At 39.9% G+C, this 13,309-nt stretch overlaps 1 protein-coding gene across 1 annotated transcript in view; it reads right to left on the bottom strand.

Annotated features, from left to right (window-relative positions):
- The window catches only part of GPR158 (G protein-coupled receptor 158), a 1,459,961-nt gene that overhangs the window by 916,840 nt on the left and 529,812 nt on the right, over nucleotides 1-13,309 (bottom strand). The window contains exon 3 of the mRNA XM_086939967.1: nucleotides 4,239-4,341. Within this exon, the coding sequence (XP_086796093.1) occupies nucleotides 4,239-4,341 (103 nt within the window). The remainder of the gene's footprint in view (nucleotides 1-4,238; nucleotides 4,342-13,309) is intronic.

Here is a 13,309-nt window from a genome sequence, read left to right on the forward strand (position 1 = left end):
TGGGCTAAGTTTCTTTCCCAGTGTTTGCTCACTGCTACGCTTACACTGAATCCTTCCATCCTCTTGAAGAGAAAGCATAGCGGTTCCATTATATAAAAAAAAGGGCCCCAAATCTTCTTCCAGTTTTAGGCAGATTTTGTTACAATGTGCAACCGGAAAACTATTTGCCAAAAGCAGGGGACTATGTGGAGGAAACTGGTCGCTATGGGGATCCCGGGGCATTTGTTAAGACTGATCATTGCTTTGCATTCCTCTACATGGACACAGGTGTTGCTGGGTGGTAATGAGCGTCTATTAAGCAAAGTGGTAACCCACAATGGGTGGAAGCAGTGATGCCTTTCAGCCCCTCTCCTTTTTTCCTTGTGCATCAATGATCTTCCGAGTCGAGTTGGGCTCTGTAGAGGTGATCTACCAAAACTAGGCCTTATGGAATTTAACTGTCTGTTTTATGCTGACGATGCCATCCTACTGGATTTAACTCCAATAGGTTTACAAAGGCGACTTCATGGGCTTGGTCACTATTTTGATGATAACTTCCAAAAAATAAATATTCTAAAAAGTAAAATCATGGTTTTTAGGTTTTGGGGATGTAGGAAATATGAATAGGTTTTTAGGTAAAAATTAACTTGAGGTTGTGATGCAATACCCAAATCTCGGTAGAGTTTTCTTGAGTAACTTCTCCAGCAATGACCACATTGTCCAGTGCATAAGTAAAGTTATTTCTCAGGCCTTCGCACTTGGTAGAATGTATAAATACTGTGGGCAAATCCATTTTGCACATGTTCTATCCGTTTATAAAATCAAAATCCCACCATCGTTGAGTTATGCTTGTGAGTCTGTCGACGCTCTGCAATGTGATTTTTTTTACATTGTAAATTCCTTTTTCGTTATGTAAATTTTTATGTGGGACTCATTGGAGTTCCAAATCATAAATAAACACATTGAATTGAATTGAAAATAAAAGGTGAGACTGATGTTCGAGTTCCCACCTGTCTAAATGACTTTAGGATCCTGAACACACTGACGCTCAGTAGATATATTTTTATATTTTTTATCATACAGACTGTTCACTATCGTGTTTATAGTTCTGAGGAAGTCCCCATGGTGATGTTATTCAACCACTCTTGATTTTTTGGGGGGGGGGCGAAACGTCTTCGAGCGATTAGACATACTAATGCCAGAATGAAAAACATATGCCTGCCTAGGGACAATTAGTGCATATGGATGCCCAAGCAAGGTTTTGTATATGTTATTTCTATCAAGTGTCTCCATTGTCTACTGTGCTAGTATTTGTGTAATGTATCAGGCATATATGTATGTAATTTCTCTATGTTGTGTCGCAGTCTTGTTTTTGAATATTGATATGTGTATCATCATATACAATATATGATGTTCTAATATATTATTTATACTTTTGCAGTTAACAGTGTCAGTGTTCTTTGTTTTGTCATTTATGATTTGTATTGTATTTCGGTCTATTATTGATTGATAGTCCTAAATCATATGGACAAACCTAGTTGAAAAGCAATTGTTTCTTTCATGGTTGAACCCCTGTCTATATACTGTTACTTTTAGAAAGTAGGCATTTTCTTGTTTAACGATTCTATGTGCCTCTGGAGTGACAGGGGCTGGAGATGTGCATTCACTGTAGACAGCCACTGCAGGGTTGAGATGTTCTTGGCCCTTCCTGGATGATTCAGAGCTGAGCTACATAGACCTTGGCTGCATTTAAAGTAGTGGGAGGAGTTTCCCTTGCACCTGATTAGGACCAGTCTCCCTTGCACAATGCTGTCTCCACCCATTTTGGCCATACTGCACCAGTGAGGACAGAACTGGTTTGGACTGGGCTCAGAGTCCTTGCACAAAGAAGAACAAAAACAACATGGGGTTCAAGTAGTGGACCTTAAACCCCAGAACTTTAGATCACTTCTGGACTCAAGAGGAACCTGCACCAAGGAGAAGAGCTGGAGAGCTGTAAGGAGAAGTGCTGTCCCTTTGCTGTGTGCTGTGTGGGGTTGGAATGCAGTTACTGCTACTGCCAAGGAAAGGACAAAAACTAGAACTGAGAAACTTGCTTGAACAAGAATCACCAAGGGGTTGTGTGTGCTGGCTTTCTGTTCTGAAGTCTCAGGGACACCAATACGCTACTGCTGAGAGTTACGCCTGCCAGGTGGTGCCTGTTCCAGTTTTGGAACTCTGGTGGTTGTTCCTGCTGTTGGGAGCTTGAGGAAACCTAAGAGAAGCAAGAAACATAATCTCCGATGCATCAGCGATGCTGCGACCTGCACCGAGGCCAGGGGCAACCCACGTGAAGTGCACAATGCACCCTCCGGCCTGCTCCGCAGCTCCAATGCCTTTCGACGCCTGCAGTTATTGACATTCTCAAAGCCAGAGCTCGCACAGTCTCCGTCATTGCCTGCATTCTGCTTATTGCGGTGCCAATAACCGCCGAGGGTGACTCCACGCACTCGCCAACTTCACATCGCCTCACCAGAACCGACGCCTCGCCGCTGACGCAACTAACTTCCCCTGTCCTGGATTTGGCACGTTGCCTCTTCATGGACATGATGCCTCACCTCTCCCGAGGCAGACAGGAAGCCGGCCTCAACACTGACGCTTCACCTCCATGATGCCATGCATTGTCATAGACTTTGTTTCCCATTTCCAAGTTACTGTTGGTTTGAGGATCCGAGAGAATCCATGCCCGACACCACTCACCTTGTGTTCTATGCCATACTTTGGATTTATTGCTGTCACAAAGTTATATTAGCCCCAGGTGGAGCTATTTGTTTTCTACAAGCCTTAGTTTGGATATAACTGCTTTTAAGTGCTATTTTACTACCTGTATGTTGAATTGTTTGGCGTTTTGGTCTTGTTGAGTTTAGATAAAGATACTTTATTTTTCTAAACTGGTGTGGTGTCTGTTTGTGGTGTTATCACTGTGTTACTGTGTGCTTTGAGTACAAATGCTTTACACATTGCCTTTGGGATAAGTCTGTCTGCTCAGGCCAAGCTACCAAGGGGGTGAGAAGTAGTTATCTAGAGTGTGCATGACCCTTACCCTGACTAGAAGTATGGGTCCCTACTTGGACAAAGCTGCATACTTCTGCCAATTAGAGACTCCCAGTTCTAACAATGTCCCTTGCTTCAGCCTCACTCCTCAATTCCAGATTTCCGGTTGTGCTGCACACCCTAAGCAAGGACATGCGGCTGCAACTGTGCCAGGTAATCACAGTGTACAGCACTGAGTATTATTTTGTGACACACTAAATAAACGACTAGCATCACTGTGCAAGATATAAACATAAAATAGATATAAACACATGCATGTATGTTTCAGAAGACCATTGTTAGAAATAATATTAAATCCTAGCAATAACAATTTCACACTTGTTTTTTATGTTTTATCGTGTGAACACGCTAAAATAAGGATGGATGCCAAACATCTCAGATAGGTGTATCTATAAATCAAATGTGTGAGTGTTTGTGTGTATACATAGATAGGTAGATATATAGATCGTTAAATAGATAGACACACACAAATGGATCTGTAAATATAAAAGATAAATATAATAGCAGGCAAATTAAGTTATCCTATTGAATTCTGCCCTTAAAAAGATGTCATCATAGCGTGTTCCTGACTCTTTTTACAGGGTATTGTGGAAACAGATCAATGTTACTCACATACATTCTATTTGAAGGACCACCTCAAATAACTCAATAAACTAAAATGTCCAGTTCTGCCTTTGATATTTCCTTTTCATAGTTGTCCTGTGGGGGTTTGGTGATATATTATACATATTTCGTTATAGAATTATTGGAGCAGTAACAATGCATGGAGTAGTTGGTATAATTACCTATGGTACACATACTCTAGGAAAGCAAGCCAACTAATATGTACTGTTCCTCTGCATTCTATATTTATAGACAATGCCTACTCACATAACTCTCCAGAGTATTAAACTGCATAATTTTCTTGATAATCTTAACCTTGCAAATGCACTCTTTTTTAAAAATATGATTTCATTTGCATATAAATCAAACATGCCTAAACTAGGTATGTTTTACAGGAGTCCCAAGAGAATTACATGCGACACACCAAAGGACTGAACTTCTTAAGTGATTATATAATCCCAGAGTTAGTGGCCTTTGGGACTTTACTGCATAACCCTGACATGGATAAAAATGATTCATGCATTATTAATGATACTTTTTTGACTCAAGAAAATTGTACTTACTCTGGAAGCTGTTCACCGAAAACACACTTGGATGATAGAATCCAGCCTTGCAAACACATTTGTAGGCTCCAAGCACAAATCCAAGGCCCTTGATTGGTGTGCACTGTCAAGGAAAATAAGCATAGTAAATACATATAATGTAAATGCCCTTCTCGCATTCGTATACACATATATATGTATGTGGAAAATAGTTATTTGCATAGATCTTTGCCACAATAAAAAAGAAAGAGGAGTTAATATTTTGCGCAATTTTATCGACCACATGCTAATAAAAGGAAGGGTAAAAAGTAATCAATATTCAGATAGATCATAAAGCAAAATATGACAATGGGCCTATCGAGGGCATAGATGGAGATGTACTACTTTTGTACCAATGGTTTGAAGGCCACTGCGTCATTTAACACTTATATATGAATTAAAATGCCCTAAGGTGTCATTGACAATGTCCTCCAATTACAAGATGTATTAAAAATGCATAGTAGTATTATTCAAGTTTTGATTATAAATTCATATGTAATTCAATTCAAAATCTTTATTTAACCTATATATAGGTCATAGAAGAAAACCACAGGAAAACAGTACAGACGGATATAAAATACAAATAGATTAAAAAACAACACAGAGATGCTGGTGTAAATCTACAATATGCCTGCTCTAATAAAGAGACACTTTGATCCAATATAGTGTTAATAAATTTATATTGATTCAATGGTGTGCCAAAGGTATATTTATATATGTGTACACAAGTATTGCTCGATTTCAGCAGAACAAGCAAATATACAATTCCATCCAAGTGGTAATTAACCTTCCTGGGACGGTTCCAGCCGCAGAGTAACATCCAGGAAAAGCCATTCACAGATTAGTAACAGGTAAATTGGCTTCTTAGAGAAACACTCAGACTACTGGGTCCAAGTACACTGAAAGCTAATCTAAGAAAATCGAAAAACTAATTAAGAATGCTGTCAAACTTAATGATAGTAATATCTGGCACATGAGTAAAACTGCTATTGCAAAGAATGGTGAGTGGAAAAAGGTGTGAATGGGCGCTATGGCTGGAAAGAAATCCTTTTGGTGGAGTCTAAATGAAGTCCTGGGTATGGTAAGATATGAAGGTAGCAACCATTGTGATCAGATCTCAGATTCTGCATTAATACTAATGGGTGATAAAAGTCCTTTGATGAAACTAATGGTTTTCAAACTGAGTTCAGAAGAATTCATTATCAACTGGGCCCGTGTTACACGGTCCTGTCAGATTGAGTAAATCTGGTAGAGATATAAAACCACTTTTGAGGTTAAAGAAGTATGTTTGATCTTATGTCACATAATTCTCTTTACATTCGTCAATATTTTGAATTTGCTAATTTATTTAAAAGCATGTATTTTGTTAGGTGGTTGCATTAAACAGATAAGGGGAATTGTGTAGTGAGTGTATTAATAATATGTTTATATTATACATGTTGGACGTCATGCAACATTCTCCTTTATTCTGTATTGCATTGTTCTGTTTACTCTATCATACAATATAGGCCTTCACTGAGAGTGTTCTAGCTCTAGAATCTATTATCTAGGGCCCATCTGGGGAGAAGCCGAGTGAGAAGAGAAATGGCGGAGGTAATGGGCTGTGGAGTAGCTGTGCTGTGCTCTGTTGACCTCAAGCTGCTCGGAAGATTAAAGGCTTACGTTTCCATAGAAGTTGTCATTACACCAGCCCAATACTATAATTGAAAACAATTTTCCACCCATTTGCTTTTTATGCATTTTGTCTTTGTTGTTTGTTATAATTAGATGATATATTCATTTTAATGAACTTTGTTTAAAATTCACATTGTTTATTTTTTTTCCACTATGAATTTTGACTTGATGTTTACACCCGGAGTACCTCCTAAAAGTACATTTTTGATTCATTCATACTACCTATGGTAAAAACTGATACTTTAAGGAAGTTTTTGGCTTGCCTCAAGAGAGCTCTTCTGGAAAGAATGTGGAAACGTATAGCATTAAAATATTTGACTTTTAAAAGGGCAAATGAACCTGGCGGATCTGGCAATCAATGTCCCAATCGCCCACATTAGGAAATTCCATAAATCTGAGACATCGGATAGTGAGAAAAATGCTTCTTGGCATTCTTGTGTACCCAGCTCTCCTCACCATCTTAAGTTTTTAATATAGTACTCCAATATGTTAGTTTGAGTCTGAAATGCAAATTAATTGCTGAACCAGACTGATTGGATTGTAACTGTAACTGAGTTGACTTGTGCCCTCCACTAATGGCAATAAAGTGTTTAACCAACACTTGATGGATGGAATGTTTCACAATGGCAAAACATTCACCCCCAGTCACATATCTGGGTTTAATCCATCGTTATTTTGCTCACCACGCCACCCCAATTCAGACATGGCCATATGCAAATCAGTCTTGGCCCTGTACCTCATGGGAACAGTCCAGCCCGAACTGCAAAGCCATGTCTTCCATGGACCAGAATCAAGCATCCTAGGACCGGATTCAGACTGTCAGACGTCATCAGCCAGGATATCTTGATTCTAGTGGCATGGAGAGCATGGGACTCACGTCTGAGCATACCAGTCCCACTCGGGGTAACAAATGCAAAACCAACACAAACACAATGGATTTAGGCCCAGATCTCTGCACTGGGGTGAATGTATGACATTTTGTCCATCAACTGTTGTTTTTGCAATAAAGTGTTTCTGCCCTCTTGGGGACAGATTAAGGGATTTCGCCTGAAACCACTAGAAAGCAGGAATTTCGGTATGGCTGCATAGCAGAAGAAAAGAAGCCCTATCATCAGGTCATTTCTCTGCCCTGGAAGGGGCATGCAGTCTTTTTGCTCCCCCATTTGTGTAGAAAGCCCACTAGACACTAAGGATTTATTTTATCATGGGGGGAAGCAGACCCTTTGGCAAGGGACAGAGCTCCTCTATCCAAACTAGGGCAATACAGTCTTTCTGCGTCACAGGGGAGCTACCACTTTTGTAACCACAGGTGAGTATTGCATTGAAGTTTTTACACAGCGATCTTAATTAGTTTAGCAATTTATAATGGAAAGGACAAAAAATAAGAAAAATATAGGAAACGGCAATGATTGCAATGGCGTAACAGTAGGAAAATGCTATCTCAAACATTCATCATAGCCAATAGAAGTTCCACCAACAATTTGGGAGCAAAATCATACCCTAAAATGTGGACACCTCGAAATTGACCTAATTTGGTTTACCCACAGTTTACTTTGTACAAGACAATGCTAAGCTTCAATTTCATGAGGAAATGTGTCCCAGTGTTAAGGCATCTCCCAGAACATCAAATTAGCAGAGTAAAACAGTAACTGAGTTCAAGATAGTTAAAGGGTTTTCTTACAAAAATAAATAAAAAAAGCAATACAGAGTCAAATGCCATGTAGGCTCTCAGATGAAAAGTTATACAGACTATAAATACACAGCATGTCGAATCAGAAAATATTCCAAGTCTCAATGGGCAGCAGAATCATTAGAAAATTAGACACCATCCCTAGTAGCATAGGAAAGCTTTTGAGCTCGTTTTGGCTCACCCCTCAAAATCAAGGGACTCTTATACATAATTCTTGCAGAGAAAATTTGTAATTCTGCAAACTCATCATGGTATGAGCAAAATTATATTTTCTTTAGCTAATCAAAATACACGACTAATACACATTATTACCTTACACCTAAGCACCATCACAATTCTTTGAAAACATTCTTCAACACCCTCCATGCTGTCATACAGGGATGTTCAAATAAATATGAAACAATTAACTGGAAGAGTTTCTCCCAATAAATAAATCCAGTGAAGGAAGATACTTATTGCAATCTTACATCCGCAGCATAGAAAGTTCATCATGAGCAAAACAATGTAGCAAAGAAAATAAACTAATATGACCTAAGTTTGACTGCATGCTGCGGAGCTTGTAGGAAAAGTATGTGCACAGGGGAGGAAACAGGAGAGAGTGACAGAGATGGCATCCATCTTGTCTGAAATGGTATTTTACACAGAAATGAGGCATAACTAAAACACATTAATTAATAAACACACTTTTACACATCATAGGACATTTGTTTCAATTACAAATATGTTAATTCAGTCATGCATAATTATAATATTTGATGCTCAAATATATAAAGCCAAAAGAGTTTCCACAATGCTATGTCCACCCTCATGAGGTCTATCTATCTGACGCAAACACTGACATTTTCACTGGGACAATATAGTGTTTGGAAGGGGTATTCCACTGCAGTGACTATTCTGTCAGTGGTGAGCTAGTCTGCTGGTTAAATACTGAGGCTAGGACTGACACCACAAAACGGTGCTTAGGCTTCCTTATTATGTCCAAGGTGTTTATGAGAGGTAGTTTCAGGTTTAACAGGGCCCACATGCCCCTTATTGGACTAACCAGCTGAATGATTACAAGAATGTTCCACGAACCATTAAAAAATTATTCACCTGGATCATATTTGTAGCATTTGTATGACAGAACATTAGTAACCGCAGAGGAGAGAGGTCTACCTTATAGCCTTTGTTGTTAGGCATCTTTTTGAATCTGGTGTAATCCCTTCATTCAATTGAAGTATATCCATTTAGACTACCTATGTAAAGTATTTACAAAGTATTTCGTTATTGGATTTGCTAGGAGCCAGCACGTTGTCTTCAAGCCATTTTGTAGTACCAAACCCGTGTTGGCTGGGTTGTGCACAGGAATACTGCATTAAAATTAAACACACTGGTTAAGGACTACGTCTTCTTCATTTGTGAATCTCAAGAACAGTGTTTTACTATTTGTGTTATACTCTACTGCGTGTGCATTGGACGTGTTGTAATTTGTTGTTCCGGACAGTCTGGTCCTTGCATTGGGGGTATAAGGGGTCTGTTTTCCTCCACCTGTGGCACCGCATATACTCTTTCCCAGACAAGTACTCTTTACATTATTTGGTTTAGCGCCGTTGTAGACACCTGTGAGAATGAATACCCCCCTCCTTTTCAGCCTTCGATTAAAACAAAAGTGACAGTTCTGAAAATCATTATCATGGTTGGTACAGCCTGATCCCTTCTAAGTGAGTTGGGGTGCAGTGTTGGCAAGGAAATTCCCCCTTGAACAGATGTGTCTCCAGTACGTTTGTGATTGCTGGTAAACTGGGTAATTTCAGACCATAAGACAACAAACATCATATCACTACTTGAGGTTACCCTACCAACCTCTCCAAATTGAGAGACTTGAGTTTACAATTGTTTGCTGCTCATGATAGGACTGTCCTATCTTGTTATGTGTGGGTGGAGAGTCCGCCCTCATAGAGATACTACTAGTAAATCCCTTTGTGAATAGCGATCGTAAACTTACACAAAAGTGTAAGTTTATCTTTGTGAATCAGGCCCATAGTATCTACATCTGCTCCAGTTTTTCAAGTAATGCACATACTCTAACGCAGCCCCCTTAAAATACAGAAATTCTTAGATAATGATTACAGAAGCTCATTGCCTCTTCTTTATTTTAGCATATTGCCACTAATACATGTGTCTGGTTATCTGACAGATATGCCCACTGTTTGCAATTTACTTGCTCTTATTTACTTATTTCTGAAGGCAGATGAGGAGTGGGGGTGAATGAGCCATGAGCAGTAAATCAAGAAATGTTCATCTGGCTCTAAAAATAAAGTACAAATTAAGCAAACTGAGAATTCCATTAACTTAGAATCCTGGGACTGTTTGTTTGCATTAACCGATGGTAGAAAGCGGCTGCTAATGTTCCTCCCAAACCCTGCCACTGGATATGTGGAACTGATCACTTCGGCAGGCTCATTAAGCACTTCAGACAATTCAGCAAGCTCATAACACAATCCAATTACTTCCACAACAAGTCCTTGCGAGATTACTACAGCAAATGGAGAACATTAAAACAAGTGAATTAAAGTGGCCTTCGGGCAAATCGTGGGGTGCGCTTCACCCACACATTCAAATATTATTCTAAGAAACACAGAGTCATGAATAAAAAATAACACAGTATATTCTCTGGGGGGACTGGGAGGCAGCATGTTGTCTCTATTATTCAGCAGCTGTCAGGAGCTAGCTCACAAGGCATAATGGCCTGGGCCCTTTTTTGGCACATAACAACAGTTTTCACATTGTGTGTTTGCCTTTGCTCGGTCCTGTAACATACATGCAGCTAAAGAAAGATCTGTGGCACAAAATAAAAATGTACATCGAGTTGAAAATGTAGCATGCGCTGGTGGCTCGAAAAAAGAATTCGGAATTAACTGATGCACAGCAAGATGATGGGTATGAGAGCCTACTGACTCAGGAAAACGTCAAGATTGCTTCTCGTCTGCCAGAGGAAGACCGTATTATTGGAGCTTATTACAGAACTAGCCCCAGAGGCACGACACCAGTACTTTGCTAATGCACACAGAAAAACAGACTGCTGGAAATTTGACGTGGAAAGACTGTCGAGATAAAAGTTTAGCTGTTTCAATAATTAGCATGCATTTTACCAACAGCCATGAAATAAGCTGGCGCCCAATGCAGCCCAATGTCAGATTGCATGTGGTGCAGATTTAAAAAATGGTATACAATGCATTACTTGCTCTACATTTTACATTATTTGCCTTGTTTTGTGTTGATGATTGCAGTATAATGTCCGATTGCATGATTGCGTGTCAGATTGCATGTGCGGCAGAGTTAAAAATGGAATATGATACATAACTTATAACTTATACGATGTCTTATGCTCTATAGTTTACATTACTTTCCTTGGTTTAATGTCGGTGCTCAATATTCTAAGGGTATTGATGGTTATAAAATCCACTGAAAGCATTTTCATTTTTTTTTAAATAAGTCATATTTCTTCAAGGTATAGTAAATGTACAAAAAAGAGTAAGAGCACAAGAGATGTTGAGAGCAGGAATGTCAGTAAAATATTAAATTAGACACCCCTAGTAAACACCCTGCTACCCACAAGGTAGGGTGAATAACATTTAAGAGTAGAAGATGTGTGACATTAAAAATGACAATTTCATCCAGTGACTAGGACCAAAACAGCATCGTCACTGGTCAGGCTGCAGATGGCACAAAGAAAATGTCAAAGTAAAAATTCTACACTTTAACCTGTAATTTTTGACTTGTGCCAGCAGGTATTCAAAGACCTATTTTTATAAGTAATAAAAATCCAATACAATAGTAAAGTCAGAATTTTATTAAATATACTCTAAATGGAACGATTAGAATGTTAGCCTTTACCTGACTGACCTTTCAGAAGGTTAATTAGCTTTTGCCTAAGTCAATTCCACGCCTGCACTTGGCTTGAATGAGGTGTGATTGAGGTGTGACATTCACCCCAGGAGCTACACATAGGCCAGTATGATTGACAGGTGGACCTCAATGAGAAGGGATGACTCATCTGAGCTCAGTTGGATACTTAGGCTGGGGACTGTGGACATCCTGTTGGCACAATATTGTCAATCCTGCCTGACAGGTCTGTTTGGAGCACATGTAAAACTTTGGCACACTTGAAAGAAAGTAAACAGGATGCCAGAACAATTCTTGTGGATCCCCTCTGTGCTGCAAAACCCCGTTTATTTTCCTACCAGTCTCATGGTTTGTTGTGGGTACAGGGCGTATTCAAATTATATTTCAGTGTAAGGTGTGGGAGTACAGTGGGGATTTTCCTAAAACATCCTCAGACACACACAAATCCTTAAGAGTCCAAGCTTAGTGTGGCTGAAGATGTTTGCAATCTTGAAAATGCCCTGCATTTATTACCTTTTTGCAGTAAAGCAACAATCATTGGTATAGCCAGTAGGTCTCACCTATGCAAGAGCTATTGGCTTTGTCAAAGTTTTTCAGCCACATTGTACAGCGGTGCGGCTGCTGTACAGCATGGCTGAAAGTACAGTACACCTCAATGATGCAGTCAGCGCTGCCCAAATCATCGCATTTTTTTCTTTACATTGAGCCATGTAACCCAGCAGCCACATTGCTGTACAACATTTCTAAACAGAACATTGACAAAGCAAATAGCTTTCATGTAGGCAATTCCAACAGGCTTTGCCAGATCATTTTTTTTTAATCAGTCAATCAATCAATCAGTGCATTTGAAGAGCGCACTACTTACCCGAGACCCGAGAGGGTCTCAAGGTGCTGGGGGGGGGGGGGGGGGGGGGGGGGGGAAGGGGAGGGTTGGGGTGCTGCTACTGCTCGAGCAGCCAGGTTTTGAGGAGTCTCCTGAAGGCCAGGAGGTTTTTGCAGCGAGATGGGAGAATGAGGTTGCTTGTCAGATGCGGAGGATGATGGCAAGGGCGAGGTCAGCGGAGCAAAGCTGGTGGTTCAGGTGTTGAAGGTTAGTTGTTCGTTGAGGTTATGCTGGTACGGTGTTGTGGAGAGCCTTGTGAGCGTGAGTGAGGAGCTTGAAGGTGATCCTTTTGTTGACTGGGAGCCAGTGCAGGTTTTTCAGGTGGCCTGTGATGTGGCTGTGGCAGGGGATGTCGGGGACGAGGCGTGCAGAGGCATTCTGTATGCGTTGAAGTAGTTTCTGGAGTTTGGCTGAGGTTCCTGAGTAGCGAGCATTGCCGTAGTCCAGTCTGCTGCTGACGAGGGCCTGGGTGACCATCCTTCTGGTTGCAGTGGGGATCAGTGGGATTTTTAAAGTGCTTAAAGTATTGAACACTTGTTTAGTGACAGTCAACAGAAGGTTTCTTTTTTGATGTTGTGTTAGCTGGAAAACTGGAAACTGAGCATGCAATTGAGAATTAAAATCTATATTTATAAACAAAAGAAGGACAGGCTGCATGCTTCAAGTTTTGCCTGAATATATTTGGAAAGATTTCTAAAATTCCACTCCACTTGTAGTCAAGTCCAGTTCAAGTCTTTATTCGGCAGAAGCCATAAAAGTTATAAACCAAAATATATAAAATAACAGATTTTATGATTAGAAATACAATACAAAAGTGTAGAAAATCATTGCAGTTACATGCCTACAATTTCATTAGGTAACAGCGCAACATGATGATAACATTGTAAATACAATACCGTTTCATTATTACAAGTGCCCTTC

The sequence above is a fragment of the Lissotriton vulgaris genome, chromosome 10 (assembly GCF_964263255.1).
Source record: "Lissotriton vulgaris chromosome 10, aLisVul1.2, whole genome shotgun sequence".
NCBI classification, from domain to species: Eukaryota; Metazoa; Chordata; class Amphibia; order Caudata; family Salamandridae; genus Lissotriton; species Lissotriton vulgaris.